This window comes from Puccinia triticina, chromosome 2A (assembly GCF_026914185.1).
Source record: "Puccinia triticina chromosome 2A, complete sequence".
In the NCBI taxonomy this organism is placed as follows: Eukaryota; Fungi; Basidiomycota; class Pucciniomycetes; order Pucciniales; family Pucciniaceae; genus Puccinia; species Puccinia triticina.
In genome coordinates, this window is record NC_070559.1 from 3,526,339 (window position 1) to 3,552,919 (window position 26,581).

The following is a 26,581-nucleotide window of genomic DNA, read 5'->3' on the forward strand; positions in this document are numbered from 1 at the left end:
CTTCCCATTGATGGTCATCATCTTTCTGGTCGATACTGTAGCATTGAGTTCCGTGGGATTTGCAGCAAGCTTTCCCCTGGATGACTCCTTCCCCGCAATAGCTCGCTTCCACTTCTTCATCATCTGCGCATCGAGATCCCGACTTGGCCTCTCAGTCTCCATCTCTGATACAGCTGTGCTGACCGACAGGGCTTTGTTCTCTTTCTGGCCGCGGGTGACGATTTGAAGGGTGGAGTTTATGTGCCAATTCTTCAACAGGGTCTTGGGAATCTCGGCTACACAAGAAGGTGTGACATTTGTCAGCTGCACAGGACGCAAACACAATGAGCATTAACAGACTGACAAGGGTGGTGATTTGTTGGTAATCTTTGCAGCATCCCGTTAACGCGTTCCTGAGCCCATGCCGCTGTTGATCTAGGTGGACCAAACCTCCGTATGACATCAGAATAGTGCTGTGTCAAATGCAGGTTAGGCTTAGTTGGATGCTGCGGCCAGCCTTTGCGGAGACATTTTTGGTATTTGACTATGAGGTCATCAAGTTCTGGTAGATCCTTGGGGTTGATCTTTGGCAAGGTAAGGAAATGTGCTATCCTGGAAAGAAGAGTGGTTGAGTCTAGCAATGTTGAAACTCTTTCCTTTTCTTCTGCTGTCGCACATTCCACATAAGTTTTCTTCCAGACAGGTATCAAGGCCATTGGGTAGTAAACCTTGTAGAGAATCAGCCACTCGGCAGCCTTGAGGGATCCATGACTTGCTGCCCCTAAATTGTGGGGAACTCGGTCAATCCAGGATGGAATGGTAGTGTGAATCAGTGTTCTTCGAACCACCTCAAGCTCATCAGGCCTCATGCGATGCGAGATAGCACCCTCCTTTCCCAGTGGTGTCAACGATTTGTTTCTCTTGGGTCCCCGCTCAGTACAATCACTATTACCGTTGTCTTCGGAGTGTTCAGTATCTGGATTCTCGCTGCATTCGACGTAAACCGCTTGTTTTCGAGCCCGTAGTTTGTACGAGTGGCTTCCTTGGGTGGTGTGAGAGCTTTGCCCTGAGGAGGCTTGACACTCAGCTCCTGAAACAGCACAATGTTTCCCTTTTGTTGAAGGACCTGGTTCGGGTACTTTGCCTCTCTTCGGCCGGCGCCCGAGTTCTTCAGTTGTATCATTGGGTTCCTCATTACGCTTGCGCTTTCCCGGATTCTTCTTTGGTTCGGAGGGAAAGAGGTCAGTGAATGGAAGAGCCGAATAGTGGTCATCCATCTGCCACTCTTCCTCCTTCTCCTGCGTGGATTTCAGCAGTTTCGCTGCTGACGGGAGGTACAAGAATCGCATGCTGTGATCTTTCAAGTCGCCAAGAACGAGAGCATGCATAAGCTCGATTGAGCAATGGTCTACTGGAAGCCAGTACGGTAGGTCATTAAGAACACTCCATCTTGCACCATGGTTCTTCATGAAATGTTTGCGCTCGACGTAGCTCTTGAGTGCTAACCACTGTTTTGCGTGAAGTAGGTGTTGCTCATTGCTTCGTCCAGGGAATTTTGATGGGTCTATTTCTTTGATGTCCTTCTTATCCATCAGACAGAAGGAGCAGAATAAGGTTGCTGCATGACTTCCAAAGCCAGCTGTTTTGCGTAGTGCTGGAAGGTCTGCAATCAGGGGGAATAGTGCCGCGCGGATGACCCGGCCGTTTGGGTATGATGCGGTGGATTGAAATCGGACTCCCTCCCAAAAGGACTGAAGCTCCGCTACTAGAGGACGCAGTAGATGGTTGACTTGTTCGAGGCTGGGCTCCTTAGGGCCAGGAATCACGCCAAAAAGAAAAATGTTCTCGATCTTGTAGCGTTCACCAGGCGGGAGATTCAAGCATATCAGAGTAATTGCACCGACAGAGTTGTGAGAACCGAGGTTTGATGATCCTTCCGCATTGAACCAGTCTAGATAAAGGCTGAATACAAGGTTCCCGGAATTCTTGGTGAAGATACCGTTACCCCCTTCAGTCTCTGGAAACTCCTGCCACACCTTTCCATCCCACACATCCTCCATAATCCCATCAGCACTTCCAGAATGAGCAACGAGGCTGGAATCTAACAGAGCCTCAAAGTGTGATACAGAAAGTCGTGCCTTGAGCCAAGTCTCAAGTTTGACATAGCTGAAGGTACGCAACGGCTTCAGTTCATTCTTGCGGTTCAGTTTATGCAGGTCAGTGTTACATTCTGGCTTCACTTCATTTGCCTTTGCCCACTTGCAAAATGTTTGATACGAGGACAGGAAGGGCCGGTTACATTTTTTTGGGCAAGGGTTTTGAGGATCGCCCGTCGGGTACAAAGCAAAACATTTCTTGCAGCAAACCTGCGTAGTGATGGTGGGGTTAATCCCAAGACGGTTAAAAACAGCTTCACGGGTGTGGGGTATCTGGGCCACAATCCTTGAAGCGTTGGGTGCGGTATCGGTATCCCCCGTAGCCCAGATTCTCGAGAGCAAGACCACATTTTCACGAGCCGCCTGAAGGAAGTCGGATGCACCTGACTTGCTGAGTCGGTTTCTGAGGACGGACTGTGCCATTTGCACCATGACTTGTGTACAGAAATCTTCCTCCAGTAGCAGAGGCCGAACACTGCTTTGGGATTCCTCACCTGGGACGACGGCAGGAGGAGTTGGTCCATTCTGTTGGTGCCATATTGTTCCACAGTCGAACACCTCATGATTAGCATGACAGACCATATGGATGATAGATGCTGGCAGCTTACTTCACATGAGCTACCAACTCCAAGCTGTGGCCGAGAGACAACTAATGTCCGTGATTGTAACTGGGCTTCTTTAAGTTGGTGTGCTTGATATGCAACCTTTGACAGTACTCTTCCTGGGACCACCCCGATTCCTTCTTCTTGATGCTGTGTAGCATTGCATCCGGAAGATGTACAATGACATACGTAGGTGGGATGATTTGACTTCATGGAATAAAATGAAGGATGGGAGCGGGTGTTGGGGGTTACGTTGACGTTGCGGATTTCGAAAGTCACACAAGAGGCAGGGAGCCTTTAGCTGTGTGTTTGCGTGCCATTGCGGCATCCTTCTTGATAGGATATGCAGTGTAGTTTCACTTTGAATCACCCTCAATCATGTGGCCAATGCAGCGGAGTCACGTCACCTCCCAAATTCATGTTTGCAGCTGGGCATTGGAGTGGAAAGAATCAAAAAGCACGTCTTCTGATCTGAATTGTGCCACAGCCTATGTATTGTGTTTTTCTCCAAATCTTCACAGCAAGCCATGCATACGCACGGTGTCCAGAAGACCTGTGGATCAGGTGATTCATATGTGGTGGGGAGATTGTCGGGCCATCAGAAATTCATATCTTGCAGTGACTAATTCCACTTAAGGTCCAACATGCTCACTTCTTATTCAATCGTTTGTTTTGGCCTCAGGGATGTTTGAGACTCGCAGTAAAACACATAGCTTACTACCTTAAACAGATCAGTGTGCTGAACTTAAACAGCCCCTGCCACTGGGGAAGTTGAAAATCAACCCATCACCCCCATTTGTCATCTCCTCACCGAAGCTAGTGCCACTTTTGAAAATACCATCATGCCCTCCACTTTTAGTTTCAATCAAACCCAACTGCACTGGATCAAAGCCATGCAAGAGAGGATAGATCGTGTTGTAGACGGAATTGAACTTCCCCCTGACAGGGAACCCGCTCCGGTCGACATCCAAGAAAACTGGTCCCGTGACTGGAAGAATTGGAATCACTGTTTTCACCTCCAGTGTAAACTGGATGCCGATGCCTTCGACCACAAAATTCCTCACTGGGCTATCCCCAACGTCAAGGCCACCTGGATGGCCAGAAGAAATCGATTTGGAAGAGGTTTGAACTCCTTGCGTTCCCATGTCGGCTTCAGCACACGAGCAACTAATACTGTCAACTTATGTTAGGGCCCGTCGAGTTTGCAAAAGATGCCACCACCGATGTTGCGCCGGGTTCTTCGGAATAGGCCCATGGTCAATAGATGTGTGGAGGTGCTGTTCCACCAAGGTACAGTCAATGCCGCACTTCCCTCTTCCGAGTCCGCACATTTGGCATGTGCCTCTGACAAACCCTTAACTTTTTCTCTCTGGACACTGCCTATTCTGTCAAAGCCAAACCGTTGGACTTAGGCTATCTCAAACAGAATTCTCTGTAACTCAACATCCACTTCTGAAGCTGTACCCTTTCCAAATTTTGTGATACTCATGCCCCATTACATACAATTCTGGATCAAGCACTCCAAAGTCCACACCGATAGCACACACACCATCAATTTTTGATGGCTTGATAGATCAAGTATGATAGTGCTGCCACTCCCACAGGAGCTAAATGTGAAGAAACCTTCTGTGGACTGTGCAATCGCAACACATATTTCCGCATGGGGTGCCTGTGTTCTGTTTAAGTACCATTGAGGGCATGGGGCGGTCGTCCTGCCGTGTACAAGCCATTGGTAGCTTCTGCCCGGGGGTACCTGGTGTTGTTGGTGAATTGGACATGTTGAACGACTGTCCGCTTCATTCCATTGCGAAAACTCGAGTCGGACTCCAGGCATCTTGTCATGAAAACGTACGCGCGTACGTTTTCATGACAAGAACACGTCAACCAAAGCAAGCCAAACATGTGACCCTGCACGAAATGCTTTACATAAAAATATGCTGTGCGCCCTTTCATGCAATATCTCCCTACCGATAAGCCTTTGAGAGTTACAAAACAAAGGGTAGAAATGCGGGCCATGTCTTCACCCAACCCTCACCCCCACATCACCCTTCGTGGGTATAAGATCCTGCCGCGAATTCCTTCTCAGACTTTGCCCCAACACTCACACAACATCCCACGATGAAAATTTCGGCTCACTCTCACTTCAGCGGGAACAATCCTCCAACCAACGGTCGTAAAATCAATAGTTTCTATTCTACTGTACTCCCCAAATCAACGTCACCTCTGTGTAGAAGTATTTCTTCCTTCACCCGTTGCCTGCTAGACATGAACACCAAATCTTCTGAGGTATGGAGGCTTTCTCCCTCCCCACAAGATTTCCATAGAGGCTGCGCCCTTCCACACTCAATATTGATCCATCCCATATCTCAAGTTCCGGAAAGTGCCTGTTCCCTCAAAAACGAGAAGATACCTGTTGTGTTCCGCACATTGTATTTGGAAGATCTTACTGCATCTGGATTTCCTGGAGCAACCTTCGCGTGGCAGCACCCTTGGGACTCGCCCTGGAATCAGGCGATTGCTCAATTCATTCTCAAACACTGGAGACATGCCCATCAGTCTGGTGTTTTCAAGATATTCTACATCGACCCTAACGAAGCTTCCAATCCAAAACTCCACATGGGTACCTTGCATCGATGGTTCCTTGGGCGTGCTGAGGGGCTCAGGTTGGGAAAGTATTCCACAGACGGCCGGGATAAGAAGAAAAAATCCGAGTTGAAATCCAAGTGGAGGAGTCAGGTAAGCCATCTGGGTTTCTGACTCATATTTGCTCCAGGTCATTGATCACAAGAATGATATTCTCCAGCTTCAGACACACCGCCAACAGACACTCTCCACGCTTGACGTATCAAATGAAACGAAGGGGCTCTTTGATCCGATTAAATGCTCATCTGAAACGGAAAGGCTTCCGGACAAGTCACTTGTCAAAGTTCCTCTCTTGTGGAGGTCCTCTGAATTCAGCCTCCTCGCACAGAAACTGGACAAAGTTCACATCCACAAGAAGAAGAACACCAAAGGCCCGAAATTTGTAGACAGCTTTACAATAGAGAACCGTCGCTTGATTCAGGCTTCTGTTCTTACCACGTTTTCTGACGTTCCGATAAACTTACCAATCAACTGCTACGCACCCGAATACATCAATACACTTGACAATGCACAAAAACTACTCCTCAACCCAAAACCTTACATGAACTTCTCTGAGCTTTTCGAAATGATTCAACTATTTTGTGAGTTCAGGAGTATGCGATTCAACTAATCATGTTCATCATTATTAACTGAGCTGCCTTGTATTGTTCATCACCACCCGAAGGAACGCTCAACCTGGAATACGATACGGATCATTCGCTTTGTCACCAAAGGGAGCTTAACAACTTCAAAGAAAACTCACGTACATAGCCAATTCTCCTTTCCGTCTCTGTACCTGGTATATGTTCATCTCCAACGTGCCATGTACATAGTACCTATATACACTCACTGGCTTGACCTGCCCCAACCGATACAAACGGTCTATAGCTTGCGCCTCCATCGCCGGATTCCAACCCGGTTCCTTGAAAAATAAGACTCTTTTTAGATCTCTGTGCATATGCTTCTTGCCTTGTCTACACTCACCATGATAAAAACATTTTCAGCACATCTTAAATCAATCCCCACCCCTGCTGCTGCGATTGACCCAAGCAGTACGTCACACCCTGTATCACCCCGAAAACCATCAAGGCTCTTGTCACGCTGTGATATGCTCATTTCCCCTTTGAGCCATGTGGATTTTATACCGTTCGCTTTGAGGCCGATTTCAATTCTTACAAGAAAACCAGTGTTTTTGTCAGCAGAGTAGATGTAAAATTGCGAACCTCAGTTCAACCTTCAGAGTTCAGTTGAATCACTCACATGTTCAAGAAGCCAACATAGTTTGAGAATATTACAGACTTTGGTCTGCTTTGTTGACTTCCTTGACCATCAAATTTATTAAGCTTATCCATCAGGTGAATCAACTTTGCAGAGTGATTCCATTCCCAATTCACCCCGAACTCGATCTCTTCCCTTGCAAAAAGTGGGTGATTACAAAATTGTCGGATCCTCGTAAGTTGGCGGAAGAATTCACCTGAATCCCAAGAATCGGCTGATGTTCTCAATCTTCCAAAATTCTCCACAAAAGTCTGATGGAGTTCATGTGACACTTTCTCCCATTCAGCGCTGAGATGGACAACCACAGCATATTCGGTCTTTGGTGGCAGGTTCAATAAGACATCCTTCGTCCTCCGCAAGCATACTCCCTCCATGAGCCTGGTTAACGATCTGATTGCTTCGATTGAGCCGACATTTATGTTAGGTATGAGGAAATTCCTCCACATCCACTCGTCACTCCATGGTTTGATCCTCAACAATTGGACGAGGCTTTGCAGATCTGTCAAGCGGTTCTGCAGGGGAGTCCCAGTCAGACATAGGAAAAATTTTGCATTCAGACGGTGAATAAGCTTCGTCCTGGTAGCACATCGGTTCCTGATCATACTATATGTCACATATATATAATTAATGAGTTTCTCTTTCTTGCACTGAAAGAAATCATTGGGACATAGTTCTCAATTTAACCCACTGAGCTTCATCCAACACTATCCTGAACCAACAAATATTTAAGGGTTCAATCATCGGCCGGCTCGTCGTAGTGTCCTCGTCCGTCCCAATCATCTCATATGTTGTCAGGACAACCATTGAAGATGTTAGCTCCTCGAGTGTTATACCTCCTCGATTTTTCCCGTGGAAAACACAGTAGGGAATCGCTTGTGCATGAAAATGCATTCGGATTTCGTTCTCCCAGTTCGAAAGCGTCGCCAGAGGACATATGATAAGTGTAGCAGCAGACATCAGTGGTGTATTGCCAAGACTAGAACGGCGAAAATCCAGGGCTGATTGGCTAGTGGCTAGAATGAAAATCAACGCTGTTAATGTCTTTCCAAGACCCATGTCATCGGCAAGTATTGAACCTCGTGGTTTTGCATGTTCATCGCTAGTCATTGGTCCAGTCGAATCATCGACATTATCCCTGATCCATCTGTTGTCCGGGTGGTTCCAGAGTTGTGAGATAGTGTCTGTGTTGGATTCGTTGTTTTTCAAAAACCTGAGGGCGCTCAGTTGGTGATCCTTCAATGTTGTGCGGCATCGTATAAGGTATGGCTGAAGCCACCGGTCATCATCAGATGGGCCAAGTCGATGAGTGGCAGACATAAGGTGTGGTATGTCGAAGAAAATAGTTGGGTTGTAGTTCCAGATTGACAGGAGCTCAATGCCTGCTCTAGAGAATGCAGAAAGAACCGTTTGAACATCCATCGAACGACTGAAAACACAACCCCAAAGTTGAGAAAGTGTTGGAGTCTTTGTGGCAACAAATGCGTGGAGTTTAATTAAGGAAGGGTCCGAACTCGGAAATCTTGCTTCATTCATTCGAGTGGAACATCCTCCAACAGGTCCTAGCAACTGTCCGACACACCTGCTCTGAACCTCGCTGAGATCTCCAAAAGACTGGGTTGCTGAACCTAACACGTGTACTCGGTGGTTACCTCGCTGAAGGAAAGCAACACGAGGAACATCAAGGGGAGCGATGGAGTATGTTGAGGTAAATGTAAGAACGATTTGACCTAGGCAGAAAACTCCGGCCATAATGGAGTTAGAACTCAATTTCAAAGCTGGGATTGGGGGGTGAAAGCGGGACGATATGTCAGGTTCGAGTTTCTTGCCTGCACTTCAACACTTATGGTGGCAGACTGGCCTTTGACATGCTGTCCCTTTTTGGCTGAAGAAGAACCCAAGACCCGAAGGGGGATGTATCCCTGGATATTAGGGGGTATCTCTCAACAGTGTCGATACATGCATTTCTAGTTTATACTTGTGTCAGCAGAAGATAGATGATGCTTATCATGCAACTAATGGCATAACACTGCATAACAGATGTACACCGATCTGCCTGAAGTGTTTGAGCAGGTTCTTGGGTCCGCATACTCGGTCCCTAAGGATGCGCTGCTGACAGAGCTCGACTGGTCCAACCAAAAGATCACTGCTCCATGTGTATGGTGGTGTTGGGATCTATCAAAACAAACATCTGCTGTGACAGATTTCAAAGTTTAATACTTTGACTCAGGTCAACTGCATATAGTGACTAGGGGCTGAGAGGGACAACTAAGAATATGATTTAATCATTTTCTTGTTTAACTTGGTGGAGGTTTTCATTGGGTTCCATCTGGGTGTCAACTGAGTTACAAAAGACTTGCGGATGAGTTGGGCAAAGCGTCAACTGATGTTGGGACCAATATGACCAAATCCCGGCCATAGTTGTACAACACTTACAACCACCACATCCGGGGGTTCAAGCAAAACGTGCTATGAAGTTAACATAAAGCAATTGCATTCGAGTGCCTTGAAAGCATCTCTGGTGAACGGAACTGGTCCAAGAATCAAAACAATACATTTCAAGACTCATTACATGGAAGTTTCTCGAGCTGGGGAATTCCGGGAGAAAGAATGCTGTCGCTGATGAAAGTGAACCATCAGATCTACCAGATCATATCTGGGAACCAATCTTTGACAAATTATCTGTTCCTTTATTTGGGAAAATCCAAAAGCTCATAACCAATCACAATATCATATTTGCTGACTTATATCTTCAGTTCTACCCAAGATGCAACACCCTTGCAGCTTGGGAGTATGTGTTCAAAATCCTTGATTTTCTGTTTGAAAATGAACTCATCAGCCCTCAAGCAATCCAATCTATGTTTCAAAAAGAGGACCTAGTTTATCAGTACGTTTACTATGCCAAAACCTTCCTCCAAATAAAAACTCAATATGCATCCAAATGGATGAGCATGGCAAATTTGACAGATGTGTGGTCTGAGCCGTATCTCAATAAATTCTGCCAAGGTATCTATATACTTTTTCCCCTTACATTTTCTTGCTTTCTAATTTTTATTGTTTTTTTTATACAATGCATGAATAGCTCTGACAAGAAGGGAGAGAAACACGATCAACTTCATTTTCCGAGTTGAGAGTTTGAAGTCAGGAGGAAAGCCCTTGTATGCAGGCAGCAGATATGGAGGATTTGAGGGCTTTTCATGCCAGAAATACGTGGATAAATTCAGCTCTTTTGATGAGCCGACGTATCCCAATCCATCGCAAAGTGGAAACAACAAACCTCCTTTGCCAGTCCGCTCTGAGCTGAATCAAGAAGATGTGAAGGAGATAGTCAGACATCTGGTTATCAATCACCCCAAAGCCACATCCATTGATGATCTAGAATCTGGAAAACTTGCTAGAGTTCTGGTTTTTAATACTGTCAATCTGTTCTTATTCATAGAAGAGGAACTACACACACGGGCTTTCTCTGAGCTGTGAGTAATGCAAGATCCATCTTTGACAGAATGATTCAGATCACTGTACTAATCATGAGTAATGTGTTGAATCAGGTTGATGGCTCCTGAATTTGTGATGATCCTGCGCACATCCCTAGGGTTCAAGCCTCCAGAACCCCGCAGAGCGCCTCAAGACCTCCTCAAGCTGGTGAAAAGAATGGCCCGATATCACATTGCTCGCAACAGATATGAATGGGGTGGGAATCAGGCAGCTATCAAGGACATGTTGGATGAGATGGCTGGTTCTTTTGGTGAATTTGGAGAAAAACACAGGAAGCAGTTGCAAGACTTCCTGAAGTTTGATTTCTTTTGAACATGTTTTAAGATGAGGACGGTACATAATGACTGAGATCAACCGTAATTTGCTAACAGCCATTGAGAAGCCATAGATCTCTTGTCAATCTTGTTCTGAAGCCCCTGGATTCTAGTAGGCTGCTAGATACACAGCATTTAGTCTAAAGAGATTTGCAAATATTATTCCATTGAATCTCATTCCATCAAACTTCTTTCCTCTATGAGCTTAGGTCACATGTTTTTGGTGGCTCTGCAAGCAAAAATAACAATAGACTTGTTTTTCTGCCCTCTTTTTCTGACTCATGCACAGGTTCTGACTGACTTAACTAAGCCTCCCGGGACTGGGGGTGCGGAGCACCCTGATGCGAAGCATCTCCCATTCCCAATGGGATGCTTATGAGTTATTGGCTTTTTTCCGCCTGAGAGCTTCAGGAAATTTGTGGCTTTTGGCCAACTTTTTGAATCAAATTAGCAGTTTAACATTAACGGGACCAACAGGCGCCCGCCAAAAAAAAATTTGACAGCATTCCTCCCTCCTTGCCATCAAAAAAGCTACAGGTACCGACTGTCCTCAATTGCTTGGCTCCTTGAGCAATTGGCGCCAAGCAGGAGCCAAGCAATGACCTTCAATGGTCTACAGGCCGTGTGCTTTTATACTGTGGCCCCGATCCTCATCTCATCATTGCTTTTTTAATTTTCCCCCTTATTTTTGGTTGTGAAGCCTTCCGGATGAGGAAGTTGCTCCTTGACTTCCGCTTAAGGTAAGACCCTCAGCCCGCTTCTCTCTCTATATTCACCGCTATTGGTCCTTGCTTCATTTGTTGTTGTGCCGACCTCGGCACCTTCTGCACTTACATGCCGCTCTTGGCCGTATCCCTATCTGCTGCAAATCACCAATTCCCTCCTATATTGCCAATTCCGGGATACTGAGACCGTGTCCCGGGATATCAAGTTCCTCTGTGTCTTGCCATTTTGAGGACGGCTGCGAAACCCGGGAAGATGAGACTGTGTTTATGGTCCCTTAATCATGAGGAGTGTAATAATTTTCCTTTTCCCCTCTTGTTGCTAGCGGCCCACATTGACTGGAAATCTGCTCAAGATTTGACTTATCGGGGAAATCTGCCCAAGATTTGACTTATCAAGAGTTCCCCACTTATTTCTACTGGGAAAATAATGAATGGAAGGCCCGGGTCCAAGCTTCTGAAGCTGTTGGGAGATTGCACTTTATCTCTATCCACCAAGGGGAGCGGTATTACATACGCCTCCTCCTCTTGCATAAACGCGGTGTCTTGTCATTCCATGATCTCCAAACGGTTGATGGAATAGTCTACGGTACTTTTTGTGAAGCGGTGGATGCAATGGGACTTTTGGTTAATGACAATCAATACAATGCGGCATTGGCGGAGGCTGCCCTTTTTAAGACTGGTTGGGAGCTCCGGTTATTATTTGCAATAATATTGGTCTACAGCCCGCCTGCGTCTCCACAAAAACTGTTCAAAGACCACTTCAAGAACCTGGGTGATGATGTTGTACTGAAACTCGCCACCCGCTATGGCGCAACAAACCCCACCAAAGAGGAAATCCGAGGCCCGACTTTGTGGCTTATGAGTCAAACACTGGCGGAAATGAATGATTGTTTTCAGTTGGTGGGCTTGAAGCTTTCGCAAAAGGATCAATTTTTGATGGAAATGTTTGATGGGCCGCGGGATATTATCGACTTCGGCGCGGTCGGTGCTTGCTTGGAGAAAAATGAATTGATTTTCACGGCGGAACAGCGACTCTTCTTCGATAATGTGATTTATGCGGTTAATAACCAACTACCTGAACTGTTCTCCCTTGATGGGCCTGGCGGAACTGGGAAGACCTTCCTCCTAAACAGCTTGATCAACGGGATGACAATCAATTGTAAGAAATGTGTAGTTGTCGCATTGACAGGGGTAGCAGCGCTCCTACTCAACGGAGGTCAGACTGCTCACTCTGCTTTCAAACTCCCATTGACAGTCAATGATGAGACCTTATGCAACATTGATGCTTCAACAAGATACAGTCGGGATTTAATCGCAGCCAACGTGATTTTCTGGGACAAGATTGTGACAATGCACCTCCAAGCTATCCAAGCAGTGGATAAATCTCTTCAAATAGTGACTAATAATGAGCAGCCGTTTGGAGGAAAGTGTGTTGTGTTTTCAGGAGACTTTTGTCAAACTCTTCCCGTCGTTGGAATGGAGGAGTGTCCTCCGTCATGCCACGCAACTCTAAAGTCTCCATACCTATGGGCAGCAGTCAAGAAGCACGCTTTGACTCTTAAAATGAGATTGAGGCAGAGCAAAGACTCTGACGGGACTACCGCTTGATTCGGCCAAGAGCTACTCGATCTCGGCAAAGGGAAACTTCAAATTGCATCAAACAAGAAGGTTCAATTGGGAACGGTCAACGTGAACTTAGCAATCTCTCCAGATGACCTGATCCAAAAGTTGGTTGGATATCTGTACAGAGGGATCAAAACTGAATGCTGCAGAACCCAGAACAGTTACATGGAATATTTAAGTTCACGGTGCATCTTGGCTCCGCTTAATGTTAATACGTGGTCTCTTAGTTGCGCTGTTATGGAAAAGATGAATGTAGAGGTGTCGACGTCATTTTCAGTGGATAGACCGGACAATGAAGCCTTGGACTCCCTGCTAGAAGAAAGTCTCAATAAACTGGATTTCCCTGGCTTTCCTGAACACCGCTTATCCTTAGCAATTGGAATGCCTGTAATATATTCCGCAAGGCTTGTGCAATGGCACTTAAATGATGGTGACGCGCTTAACAAAGTGGAAAATGGGTGCAAAGATTTTGACAGGGTCTCACAAAGGAAAAGAAGTTACATTAACGAAGATAACACTGCAATACAAGGGGGAGGCCCAGGCTAAGATTTCTTTCTATCACAATCAGTTCCCCATAGTAGCATGTTTCTCGATGACTATTAATAAGAGCCAGGGCCAAACATTGATTAATGTAGTACTTTTATTGAAGTCTCATGTTTTTGCCCATGGTCAATTGTATGTAGCCTTGTTACGAGTGACTTCTCCTGATAAATTGGCTATTTTCCAAATTGGAACATCAAAAGATATCCTCAATGTAGTTAATAGATATGTCTTAAATTGTATCTTTATTGTGAATAATTAAATGTTTCTCTCAATTGTGTTCTGCGACTTTGGAATTGAGGTACCATCCACCTTTTTAGTGTGGCATCACTAAGTAGTGGACCAGGCTTCACCAGGGGTCATGAAGCCGCGACTTGGTTAAACTTTTCAAGAACTGTTCCCGTAATGATATGTGATTATGTCGGAACTTTTTACATGACTTCTGCAGTTGACATGGAATTAATGGTCACAGGGCGGCAAAGCCGCCCTTAAACCCTAGTTTACATTACACAGCGCACACTCATTGTGAGTCAGCGAGCTGAAGAGCACCCTGATGCGAAGCATCTCCCATTCCCAATGGGAGGCTTATGAGTTATTGGCTTTTTTCCGCGTGAGAGCTTCAGGAAATTTGTGGCTTTTGGCCGACTTTTTGAATCAAATTTGCATTACACAGCGCGCACTCATTGTGAGTCAGCAAGCTGAAGTACACGGGATAGCTGAGCATCTCAGCTTCAATGTAGTGTGACTTTTGTGATATCTACACTTGAAGGAGAGTGTTGCCCTTGCTCAGCAGTCAAGGTGGATGGACGATGGAGCTCTGTATTTAAGTTGAGTCCAAATGGATCTTCTCGGAATTTGCACACACACTTCTGGCCAAACAAAAAAAAAAATCACAAACTTCAAAGGGGGATGGAAGGAGTTTGTGGAGGGGGAAAAAGCGGTGATTGGCACCAAAAGAAAGAGAAAAATCTGGCACCACAGGCGATAGGAACACACAAGGAGAAGACCCCTGAAAGGGGAGCGGGAAAAAACTCCCACCAAAACCCTGAAAGCTCTCAAGCCAAATTCTTGGCTTTGCCTGCAAGTCCCTCCTTCGGAGGTCGCGCTTTGCGCCAGCCCAGGCTGTACCAGGGCCCTCTGAAGCGAGGGACTTGTGATAAGTCAGGGTTCTGAGCGCTTCGGAGTGCAAGAGGCGTGCTTTGGCTGTCTCGGGGCTGGGGACCGGGGTAGTCTGCCGGTGTTTGTGTGATGCAGCTCGGAATGCGCACGTCGCTGGAAGGACTTGAAGGAAGAAACACTCAGAAAATGCCATGTGTTTGCAAGTCCTCGGGTAGTTAGCAGGGTGTAAATCCACAGCCAAGTTAAGGTTTCTTGATACGGTAATACATAGCACAGCCGATTCCCCGCGTTCAGGGGACGAAGCCCAACCCTCTGCCCGCACCTCGAAGTACGAGCGAGCAGCAACCAACGAGCGATGAAGAAGACGGCGCGCGGGGCGACGGTAGAGCAAGCGGTGTATGCGATCGAGCGGGCGATGTTACCGAGCGAGGGGGGGGCGGTGAGTGCGCCGGGGCCGGCGACGATCGAGGCGAGTGTGCACACGGGGCTGATCACGACGGTGCATCGCCGGCTGGTGCCTGCGGAGAGCTACGGGGCGGACACGGAGTACCACCATGTGCCCGGGCCGCTGCTCGTGTTCCCCGGGCTGGTCGACCCGCACGTGCATCTCAACGAGCCCGGCCGGACGGCCTGGGAGGGCTTCGCGACCGGCACCCTCGTGCGTCCTCTCTCCCCCCGTCTCCCCCATCCCTCTCGCCGCTCACCCCCCCCCCCCCCCCCCCACACACACATACAGGCCGCCGCCGCCGGCGGCGTCACCACGCTCGTCGACATGCCCCTCAACGCCGTCCCGCCCACAACCACCCTGGCCAATCTGCGCGAAAAGGTGCGGGCGGCCGAGGGCCAATGTCTCGTCGATGTGGCCTTCTGGGGCGGCGTGGTCCCCGGCAACCAGGTCAGCCCCCCCCCCCCCCTCCCCCCCCCCTCCCATCGTTTCTGGGCCCTCACCACTTCGCGCGTCCCTGCGTCTAGGACCACCTCCTGCCCCTCGTCAACGCCGGCGTCAAGGGCTTCAAGTGCTTCCTCATCGACTCCGGCGTCGCCGAGTTCCCGAGTGTGTCGGAGGCGGACCTGGAGAAAGCGATGGCCATCCTCCAGGTCGCTTCCCCCCCTCTCTTTCTGCGCAGCTTACGCAACCGCCTGATCGCTCTGTTTTCCGTTACGACAGGATGCAGGGTCGATGTTGATGTTCCATGCGGAGCTGGCCAGCGCCGAGCCGCGCGGGGCGGAGGAGCGGGACCCGGACCTGTATGCGAGCTTCCTGGCCTCCAGGGCGCCGCGGCTGGAGCAGGACGCCGTCGCGCTGGTGATCCGCCTGAACAAGAAGTACCCGGGCCTGCGGACGCACATCGTGCATCTGAGTGCGGCGGAGGCGCTGCCGATGATCGAGGAGGCGCGGCGGGATGCCGGGCTTCCGCTGACGACCGAGGTATGCCCGCTCCTCTGTTTGTCGCCCAAAGAAGCGGGGGTGGGTGTTGATGATGAGGGGAGGAAGCAGACGTGCGTGCACTACTTGACGTTAGCGGCGGAGACGATCCCGGACGGACGGGCGGAGTTCAAGTGTTGTCCGCCGATCCGGGGGGCGGCGAACCGGGAGCGGCTGTGGATGGGGCTGGCGGCGGGGACGATCGGGATGGTGGTGTCGGACCATTCGCCGTGCCCGGCGGAGCTGAAGGCCGGCGGGAGCCTGATGGACGCGTGGGGCGGGATCGGCGGGCTCGGGCTCGGCCTGAGCCTGCTCTGGACCGAGGGCCGCGCCCGGGCCCTGCCCCAGCTCGAGGGCCGGCTCCTCCAGTGGCTCTGCGAACACCCCGCCGCCTTCGCGCGCCTGGACGACCGCAAGGGCTTCCTCGCGCCCGGGTTCCAGTGCGACCTCTGCATCTTCGATCCCAGCCGTGCCTTCCAAGTTGTGTCCTCCCTTAGCTCCCTCCTCATGCCCTCCTATTATACTGACCTCATCCCATCCGACAACGCTCGGAATAAGGTGACCAAGGAAGACCTCAAGTTCAAGAACAAGATCTCCGCCTACTGCGGGAAACAGCTGTCCGGCAGAGTCGTGTCCACCGTCCTGGCCACCCGGCTGATCTACGACCTCGACAGTCTTGCGTCTGCGCCCGTCGGCCGCTCGGAAAGGCTGGGGAAGCTGCTGCTGAACTGACGGTTCTTTCCACCTGATCCTCTAACCGCCCTATGAATATGATGTTCTCCGTTATGTTTTGAATCTCGTGTATGTCTTAACTTGTGAGTGGTTTATGGGAGACAATAGCTGCCTTCGGTAGTCCTTGAATGGACTCCATTGGTCCGCAAGGTGGCTCTTGCAGTGCTGCAGTGCTACAGACGGAGGGGGTCTGTCCGTAGTCCAGCAGCCTGCTCTGGGTGTCATCTCTCGAATTGTGCTAGCAGATGTGTCTCTAGCGGGCAGAATTCGCTCAGGCCATGTGGTGGGTCACTGGGAATGAATGGACGGCTTGGCCTCCGGGATGCAGGCTGGCTTGGCACTGCAGGGTCTCCCTTTTGTCCGGCCGCGGAGACTGGCTGTGGTGGGTGGCAACGGAGGAGGGCTGGGTGGCTGTTGGAGCGCCGGCTGGCGGGCGAGGCGGCTGCAGCTCCCCGGCAACGGGCGGCCTGTATCGAGCTGGCAACCGTCTTCGCTGGCTGGCTGAAAGGAGGAGCCCTTTGAGCGCTTCCCACGCCCGAGCCAGCCTTTGATCATCCCCTGCCCCTTCTCCGCACGCCCCCAGCTGCTCGAGCCTGCGCCCCTTCACTCCTGCCCACGCACACACTCCTCCCGCCAAGAAAGACCCACACAGCCAGCCAGCCCACACTCTTAAGGCCACCCCCCACCCCAGCCTCACTCCCCCCAGACACACACCCAAGCCCACCCCGACGATTCCCAGCTGCCTCTGAACCCCTTCCGCTCCTTGCCCACCCCACACCCCCCACACACACACGTCTCCAGAGTGTGAGTCCCCCCCCCCCCCCCCCCGCTGCAGTCCCCCGCGGCCGTCGCTGACTGCGGTTTTCTCCTTGCAGATGGCAGCAGCCGTGGCGCTCCCCAGCTCCGCCACCGCCGGCCCCGCCAACCCCGCCCCCTCCTCGACCGCCCCCGCGCCGGCCGGCCAGAAAGCCGCCCCCGCCTCGCGCACCCCTGCCGAGCCCCGGAGGGTCCGCTTCAACGTCGGCTCAAAGTACGCCCCCCCTTCCCCATCCTCCCCGCTCTCCCATGTGTGCTGACCAGTGATGGTGGCAGATACCACGTCATGGACGTCATCGGCGAGGGCGCCTACGGCGTCGTCTGCTCCGCCGTCCATCGGCCCACCGGCCAAAAAGTCGCCATCAAGAAGGTCCGTCTTCCCCCTGTCTGCTCCACCCACCCCCTGCTCACCCAGCCCCCCCCCCCCCCCCCCCCCCCGCAGATCACCCCGTTCGATCACTCCATGTTCTGTCTGCGCACGCTCCGCGAACTCAAACTGCTCAAATACTTTCAGGAACAAAACGTGTCGGAAAACGTGCGCCAATCTCTCCCGTCCTTCCCCCCCCTTGGCACCGGGCTGACCACATCGGCCGCATGTAGATCATCTCGATCGTCGACATCATCCGTCCGCCCACCATCGAGGCCTTCAAGGAGGTATACTTGATCCAGGCAAGTCTTTCCCCCCGCTGCGCTGGGCACCAAGCCGACGAGCACCACTGACGGACGCCGGGCCATGGATACAGGAGTTGATGGAGACGGACATGCACCGGGTGATCCGGACGCAGGACCTCTCGGACGACCATTGCCAGTACTTCATCTACCAGACCCTGCGCGCGCTCAAGGCGCTCCACTCCGCCGACGTCATCCACCGCGACCTCAAGCCGTCCAACCTGCTCCTGAACGCTAACTGCGACCTCAAGGTGTGCGACTTCGGCCTCGCACGCTCCGTCCGCACCGCCGAGCAGGAGACCGGCTTCATGACCGAATACGTCGCCACCCGCTGGTACCGCGCCCCCGAGATCATGCTCACGTACGTCTTGTTCCCCGCCGAGTGCGCACATCAAGCAGCAGCTGACCCCCTGCTACGTGGCCCCAGGTTCAAGCAGTACACCAAGGCCATCGACGTCTGGTCCGTCGGCTGCATCCTCGCCGAGATGCTCTCGGGCCGGCCGCTGTTCCCGGGGCGCGACTACCACCACCAGCTGACGCTGATCCTGGACGTGTTGGGGACGCCGACGCTGGACGAGTTCTATGCGATCAACTCGCGCCGGTCGCGGGACTACATCCGGGCGCTCCCGTTCCGCAAGAAGCGCGCCTTCGCCGCCTTGTACCCCAATGCGACCCCGCTCGCCATCGACTTCCTCGCCAAGACGCTCACCTTCGACCCCAAGAAACGCCTCGACGTCCAGCAGGCCCTCCAGCACCCCTACCTCGAGGCCTACCACGACCCCGACGACGAGCCCGTCGCGCCCCCCCTCGACGAGGACTTCTTCGCCTTCGACCGCCAGAAGGACGAGATCAGTAAGGAGGAGCTCAAGCAGCTCCTCTTCGACGAGATCGCCAGTAAGCCTTCCCTTCCCTTCCCCCCTCTATATGAGTACTCACCCACACCTTGTTCCTCCAGGCTTCCATTCCACCGCCTAGAGACCCCCTCTTGCGCCATCTACCTTCACACCTGCTTGGTCCACCCCTGCTTGGCCTACACCCCTTGTTTCATTGCCCACACCTAACCCCAAAAAAACCCAAAAAAAAATCACCATCACCTTACTAATAATCCGCCCAAAATCGCCTCTTGCGTTTCTTTCTGGACCCCCTTTGTGCTCTCTCTTACGCCCGACGCCCGTGTGTTGTACCCTCTTTCTCCCCACGTTTCCGTCTCCCTGTTCGATGTACATATTTATCAGAGGTCACCAGGACACTCGCACGGGTGGGGCACGGCCCTTATTGGCGTGTCCACAGGGGCCGCGGACTTTCCCTCGCTGCTGCTCTTCTCCCTAACTACTCCCTGCTTGTACTTTTACGCTTCGCTGTGTATGCTTGCTGCTCTGTTTTTTTGCCAATCAAAGGCCTTGATCCGATAGGACGAGGGTAGATACCACAGCTGTTGGGCATGCGTGGATGGAGAGCAACGCCGACCCGGCTTCCATTGGTGTGGCCCGGGAGACGACGTCGCACAGTGAGACTTGTGCCAGCCATCGTATCATGGCCATCAGCGGCACGGGCCACAACACTGCCATCGAGACCGCCGCCAAATCGGGTTTGGTTGGTCCTGATAACACCCAGTACACACCCCTCAGACCACAGCCCATTGGATACGGCTACAAGCCGTGTCTGGTGTTGACACCTGCGCCAGGTCTCGTGGTGATGTCTTTCTTTAGCGTCAAACCTGCCGGACTCCGAGTAGCTCCGAGTGCTTGGTGCGGGCCACCACACTGGCATCGAGACCGCCGCCATGGCGTGATTGGTTTGTCCTGATAACACCCGACACACACCCCTCAGACCACAACCCATTGCTACAAGCCGTGTCGGTGCATGTGGACATACGTGTCTGGAGGCGGGTCGAGACCTGCACCAAGTGTCGTGGCACTATCTTTCTCAAGCGTCAAACCTGCCGGGCTGTCCCTCTCCGAGTAGTTCTGAGTGCTTGGTACGGGTCGCCACACTGGCATGGAGACCGCCGCCGTGGCATCATTGGTTTATCCTGATACCACCCGGCACTCACTCCTCAGACCACAACCCATTGCTACAAGCCGTGTCGGTGCATGTGGACATACGTGTCTGGAGGCGTGTTGAGACCTGCACCAAGTCTCGTGGCACTATCTTTCTTAAGCGTCAAACCTGCCGGCCTGTACCTCTCCGTGTAGCTCCGAGTCCTGGGGAGGTTCGCTGCAACATATCTTTGAAAAAGCCGGCTTGAATGTAACGTTTGACGCTAAAATAGACCCAGATTGCTGGACAATGGGGCAATACAGCGAAATATGGAAAGATTTCTCGGTGTATTCCTCCAAGCGATTTGGAAACCCGGAAGACAGCGGTGAAACATTCTCGAGAGCCGCTCCAAAACCCTCTCACGAGCGGTATGTTTCCACTTGGGGATGGAGAAGCCAGCCGTGTGGTGTCCATAAAGAGACCGGCCATCTCGCACCCTGGGGCCCCGTCAGCCAGCGCAGTTCGACACACCAGGCCACGTCCGCTCCACTCTCACTAAACACCTCAGATTCAATCGTTTTAATCTTCGCTCAGACGAGATGATGGTCATGGCCAAGAAATCGCTGTTTTACATTGCTGTTCTCCTCGCGGCCAGCCACCTGTTGCTCTGCGCGCCCATGCTAAAATTGAGTAAGTTAGATCCGTCCGTCTCTCGCGTGGCTGGCTTGCTGATCTTGGCTGCGTTCCTGCAGAAGACGGACAATCTGTCAGTCATGACGCGCAGCTGTTGGGAAGCTTCAATCCCCAAGGTAAACAACACTGTTCTGCCCGATAGAAAATTCCAACATCCTACTGATTGACTGCTTCTGTGTGAAAGATCAAGTCCTGATGGGACAAGCGAATAGACTTAAAGAGGCAATAGATAAGAGGGGCTACCTCACGTCGGAAGAAGGGTCCGTGGGGCTACAGCTCAACGAGAGAGTCCAGCAGTTGGCAGCCAACGTTAAAGCACCCAAATTCCAACTCACTGAAACTCAAGAGGCATTGGTGAATGTTGTGAGAAGTCTGCAGCCGGCTCTCCGACCCTTTCAAGGTTCGAAGTACTACTAGAGTTGTGTAGACATCTGCAGCCATGTTTAGAATCCTTGTGAATCCGGACACCTTCCGCGACTTTCCAGTTCCTGCTCTGTTCTAGCTATAGCCCTTGAATGACTCCCAGATATCCACATAGAACGCTGTGCCGAGAAAAGATTGCTAGATTTTTCACCGTCTTCCGGGCTCCCCTTTGCTTCCATTGCTGTCACTCTTTTCGCTCCAGATCGCCCATTCAACCCGCCTGCACCCTCGCCCTCTCTGGTGTAATAGTTTAATTATCCACTGCTTAGATAGAAATATGGCCGTCTGCTTTCTGCACGCATTTCGCGGCATAATTGCACCCTCTGGCAGCATGAGCGCTTCCCCGCCGGCGCCACGCACCCATAATCTCTGAGCCGTGAGGAGCAGCAGGGAATCGAATTTGGATTCTTGGGGCGCAAAGGCTGAGAAGAACGGCCTTTCGCTGGAGAAACGTCCCACATCCTACTGAGTGGCTATTTACGCATGGAGCAGCTGGTACAAGTACCTCAGAATCGGCGAGCTGCCAAAACAAAATAGAGCAAGGCGACGGCTCTAGCAGGCAAAACGCGATCTTCGGCAACTCCGGGAGAAATAAAAAGAAAGGTTTAGGCATGTTTAAGGGGCTGACCTGTTAGAAAAAACGGTCAGCATTCAGAATGAAAAATACGAGCGGGGGGGGGGGGGGGGGGGGCGTTTCCACTCCACGGCGAATGCGACCGACCACGAACGTGGGGGGGGGTGGCCAGCCTGGGCCAAAAACGGGTGCTTTGAATTTGGCCGGAACGGACTGCGGAGCTTCGAAGAGCGCTCCCGGAGTTGTGGGCAAACCTGAAGCCATGGTTAAACCTCTTCCAAAAGCAGTCCCGCAGGTGTGGAGAACTCTGCAGTCGTATCTAGTGAAGCCGGGGCCTCCAGGGACTCGCCTGAGGGAGGACACCTTCCTCGGGGTTTCAGTTGCTGCTACGTTCTAGCTAGCCCTTATGACTTGCAGATATGCCAAAGCTCATCCTTGAAGTTGCGATGCCCCCCGCATTTTCTGGATTGACTAATGGGAGGGTCAATTTATCCGTCTTCCACAGATGTTACAGCTACACGGCAGTTGCGCGGATTAAGGTTTCGCCCGTCGAAACTGCCGTCAAAGACAAAACACCCGCCTGATTGACCGCCCACCTGTCGGCCTCCGGTCAGTCGTCAAACTGCCAGCCGAATTAACAGCTGAACGGCCGGCACTTGACTTCAGGCAAGTTTAACATAACTTGCCTGGGGTCGGTTTGCCGATGAACGCGCTTGACCTGACAACAGCCGGTGGGAACAGTGGCAAGATGCCGGCCTCCAGGCTAACCCAAAAAAAAGGGCAGAGGGGGCCAAGACAAAGTCCGCCCATCAGAGGGACACGTCACCCTCGGCCATCCATCCACCCGCCTCATTTTCTCTAAGTCCACTCATCGGATCACCGCCACCCTCCATCTCCCCCACCCTGATCACCAACCCACATCCTTCGATGTGTCCCTCTGCGCCTGCCTCCTCCTTGCCTGGCCCACAATGCATCCACAGCACGCCAACCTCCACATCATCCATCGAGCTCCGCACCTCGCTCGGCTTCTTAAAGGGTGATCATTGAGCTTGGCGTTCCCTCGGGCACGATTGTTGGGTTTGACATCAACACAACCCTCTTTAGTGGCAACAAAGCGCCGGCCTGCTCGGTCTATGACCTCGACAGACTCAGCCCTGCCCTGGACTCGCCGGATGATGCTCAGGTGTGCCCTCCGCATATACATATTTACATTACCAGCCCACATCCGCTCCAATCTCAAGCTGACAAGAGCCTGCCTGAATCTGATCCAGTGGTGCAAACTTTTGCCGGTCGTTCCATAGGATCAATCACCAAGCCATTTGTTCCGATCAAAGATGGAGTGCTGATGCCCGCGAGCGTTCTGATGAAGAAAGCAGCGGAGATGGTAAGAAGGGTGCCAATTCTCCCCCTGACGAGGGGGGCGGGGGCGGTGATCGAGGCGCATCTGGATGGGCGAGCAAGCTCAAACGAGCTCCAGACCAAAGTCGTCAACTTTGGCACGGCGCTCAAGTCCGACCATGTTCCAAAAAAAAATGTCAAATGCAATAATAACAAAGAAAGGTGCCCAGGTGGCTGTAAAACCAAAATGAGTGTGTCTTGTGAGTTGACCCAAGAATAGTGAGCGTAATTACCAGCAAATTGGTGGTGATTTGTCGCCAAAGGGCGGTCAACAAGCCCTGACTGGTTTTTCTAGGGGGTCTCGGGTTGGACGGCAAGTTGCCGGATGGGTCAAGGTGCCCTATGTTTTGCCAGCATGTTCTCCGATTGCGCATTGGCGGGGGTGCCGCCCAGTTTGGCGGTCCACTTGATGGTTGACCGGAGGCCGGCATCTAAACAGTCAAGAATGGCTGGGGTGCGTCCGTCAAATTGACGGCCAAACTTTGGGCGCTTCGGCGGCAATGTGCAACTGCCGTGTATGGCAACAAAGCTTGCGGGCCCGCAAGGCTGAAATTCCGACACACAACATTTTTCATTTCAGCCCCCTCGCCTGCAGTCTAAGACTGTGCCCCAAAAACGGGGCTTGGGGCATGCCCCGGGGCATCGGGATTGGCCTTGAAAATGCCTCAAACCCTGGGGCATATGGTTTTTTTTTGCAAAGGGAGGATAACCTGTGGGAAGTGATGTATTTTTTTGGGATTTTGGGTTTTTTTTGTCATTCCAGTGGCCATCAAGTGTGTAAAAGTTGGTTTTAGTATGACCTTGAGGGAAAAAATGAGACACCAAGCAAGAGAGACAAGCTGAGATGTGCAAGCAAAAACCCCAAGGAAACGGGTGGACTGAGAGAAAAGCAAACAAGTTGAGACGCGCAAGTGAGAACCCCAAGGAAAAACTTTTGGAAGCCCCAGGGATTGAGAGAAGATTATGTGCCATAATCCATTGGCAAATTTTGGCATAGGTTTTCTTTTGACTGGCCTAATAGAGGGGGGGATATTGCTTCCCTGTGGTTTGGGATCCTCACGTAGCGAGTGATCTTGGCTTCAATCCCCTCAATCGGTGGGGTTGGTAGGCAGTTCTGGAGGCCAAGGCATTTTTGCAAGTGCTTTGGCCATCCCAATACAGCCCAATACCATGGATTTTTCAGTGGTGCAAAAAAAACTGTCATGACCCGGGGCATAGTTGGGGTCTGGGGTTTGGGATGACCCTCATGCCCCGTCCCAAACCCCGGGGAACACCCTTACTGCAGCCCGCTATTTTTTCTTCCAATTCTTCCTTTCTTCCAAAGTCTTCCCTCTCTCCACCATCTCTATTCTCTCTATCTCTCTCTCCCCCCGGCCTCCTCCCCCCCCCCCCCCCCCCCCCCCCCCCCCCCATTGCAACCTAACCGCCTCACATCCGGTCCTGCCACCGGTATCGCAACCCACCTGGCCCCCAGCAATCCACCAATCCAACCAGCAATACCCCACATTTTTACCGGTCCAGGTCAGTCCCTGCCCCCAGCCATTACCTTTTTTTTGCCGTCCTGATTGACCCCCCCCCTTCTAATTTTATGTAGTGCAATATCCGGCCATTTTGTGATCACGCAAACCAAATGTCTTCTTGGTAAGCCACGATACCAATATTTCCCCTTCCTGCTTGGTTTGGTGATTTGCTGACACCCGTGTGCCCCTAGCCATTGTCAAATATGCCCGCAACGGCGTCATCTCATTCATTCCGGTCCGACTAAGCTTGCATGGGATGTCGCTAGCGGAGATCAGCAATAAAATCTTTCAGAGGATTTCCCCCCACTCTATATCCCGCTTGACCCAATTGTATCGCAGCACCCGGGACGTGGTGTGTGACCCGGCTTGGTACAAGGATTGAGGTCGTCCATTGGCCTTCTCACACAAGGAGGCTGAATTTGTTCTGGACGCCCGTGCCGCAGAGCCAACCTTGTAACTAGACAAAATCCAGAGGCACATTGGGGAAATGACCGGCACTTGCCAACCAATCAGTATCATTTGTGCTTGGGTGGCGAGTGCCGGTCATTGCCTCAATGTTCCTCTGGATTTTGTCTAGGTACAAGGTCGGCTCTGCGGCAAGGGCGTCCAGAACAAACTCAGCCTCCTCGTGTGAGAAGGCCAATGGACGAACTCAATCCTTCTACAAAGCTGGGTCACACACCATGGATAGGGGCACACGGGTGTCAGCAAATCACCAAACCAAGCAGGAAGGGGAAATATTGGTATTGTGGCTTACCTGGAAGACGTTTGGTTACCCCCGTACTTGGCAATCAAGTGACGGGTCAGGTCAGCAAGGATGCTCAAGCCCCTGGCTGCATTCACATCAGCCCTTGGCTGATCAAATCAAATATCAGTGATTGGTTACAATAGTCTGAGATCAAGAGGGTGGAGGAATCACTTACGTTCAGCGCAAGGCAAGCCTGTGCACGTTCCAAGGCAAGCCGGGTGTCCTCAGGGCCGTAGCTCATTGCCAGGGTATCTTGTTGGGCCCATTTCTGTAATCCAAATAGGTCAGAAAGGGGTCTGACGTGCCAACAGTCCGGCAGTGGGTGAGAAACTCACCTTCTGCTGCTCTTGGGCAGTCCCCCGGGGGTCATTCATTGTTATCTTTACCTGAACTTTCAAGAGGGGGTTCTCCACAACAGCCGCAGAGAATTGGGCAGATTTGGCCTTGCTTGTGACCATGGTGTTTGACTTGGCGCTGTAAGTGGCGTGTTCATGATAATGCCCTGCCATTGCAGCAGTCGCTGCACATCCAGGCTCTTTACGTGAGCCCCAAGGAGAGGAATCATTTGGTCAACGGTGTCCATGGCGCCAAGTTTGAACTGTGGCCAGTTCAAATTCTGGATGTCGGCCAGGAGAATTGTGGTGCCTCTTGGGATGACTTGTTCCCATTTTTTGGCGGCCGCCGCCGCCGGAGTCCTTGCGCCTGCTTGGGCCAACTGTCCCGCTGCAGTGCGCATGCACACGTGGTGAAGGATATGGAGAGGTCTGGGGCCCGGGCCCAATCCAACAGCGGTGGGAGGATTATTGCCATTCGGAGTCGCAGTGGGGTTTGAACCCAAGGCGTTGGGAGGGGGCTGAGAAGTGTTGCTGCCATTGTTGTCATTGGACCCCTCATGCTTGTAGAAGAGCCTGCAGGAATGCCCCTTGGTGATGTGAGCCTGTGAGGGCCCAAGCACTGATTCCTGTGTGGCGTTGGGGGTGTTGCCGGTGGGGGGGGTTATTGGGCGCGTCCCAATTGACACTGACATGGCGGGTGAGCGTGAATACATTGTTGGTAGCTTGGTTGGTGTTGGCATTCAAGCGGTTAGAGCGGCTGGCCATTGTCTGAAGGCCCACAGTTTGCTAGGGGGAACAAATCAGTTTACCAGTTAGA

The 26,581-nt window shown here is 51.6% G+C and overlaps 5 protein-coding genes across 5 annotated transcripts; 4 read left to right on the forward strand and 1 right to left on the reverse strand.

Annotated features, from left to right (window-relative positions):
• Positions 1-10,186: 10,186 nt before the first annotated feature.
• Positions 10,187-10,517, forward strand: PtA15_2A353 (uncharacterized protein; the record flags this gene model as incomplete). Its single annotated transcript, XM_053166366.1, has 2 exons — positions 10,187-10,379; positions 10,501-10,517. 2 exons carry the CDS (start codon positions 10,187-10,189, stop codon positions 10,515-10,517), a joined length of 210 nt encoding a protein of 69 aa, XP_053017595.1.
• A 4,288-nt stretch (positions 10,518-14,805) lies between these two features.
• PtA15_2A354 (uncharacterized protein) lies at positions 14,806-16,608 on the forward strand (the record flags this gene model as incomplete). The annotated part of the gene is made up of 6 exons (XM_053166367.1): positions 14,806-15,108; positions 15,187-15,345; positions 15,423-15,548; positions 15,619-15,879; positions 15,942-16,148; positions 16,246-16,608. The coding sequence occupies 6 exons, from the start codon at positions 14,806-14,808 to the stop codon at positions 16,606-16,608; spliced, it is 1,419 nt and encodes a 472-aa protein (XP_053017596.1).
• An 875-nt stretch (positions 16,609-17,483) lies between these two features.
• On the forward strand, positions 17,484-19,068 carry PtA15_2A355 (uncharacterized protein; the record flags this gene model as incomplete). The annotated part of the gene is made up of 7 exons (XM_053166368.1): positions 17,484-17,638; positions 17,701-17,794; positions 17,867-17,959; positions 18,025-18,093; positions 18,168-18,454; positions 18,521-18,987; positions 19,049-19,068. The coding sequence occupies 7 exons, from the start codon at positions 17,484-17,486 to the stop codon at positions 19,066-19,068; spliced, it is 1,185 nt and encodes a 394-aa protein (XP_053017597.1).
• A 558-nt stretch (positions 19,069-19,626) lies between these two features.
• Positions 19,627-21,183, forward strand: PtA15_2A356 (uncharacterized protein; the record flags this gene model as incomplete). The annotated part of the gene is made up of 5 exons (XM_053166369.1): positions 19,627-19,888; positions 20,366-20,593; positions 20,668-20,763; positions 20,826-20,882; positions 20,951-21,183. The coding sequence occupies 5 exons, from the start codon at positions 19,627-19,629 to the stop codon at positions 21,181-21,183; spliced, it is 876 nt and encodes a 291-aa protein (XP_053017598.1).
• Positions 21,184-25,434: 4,251 nt separating this feature from the next.
• PtA15_2A357 (uncharacterized protein) lies at positions 25,435-26,529 on the reverse strand (the record flags this gene model as incomplete). Its single annotated transcript, XM_053166370.1, has 3 exons — positions 25,435-25,536; positions 25,605-25,697; positions 26,455-26,529. 3 exons carry the CDS (start codon positions 26,527-26,529, stop codon positions 25,435-25,437), a joined length of 270 nt encoding a protein of 89 aa, XP_053017599.1.
• Positions 26,530-26,581: the final 52 nt, after the last annotated feature.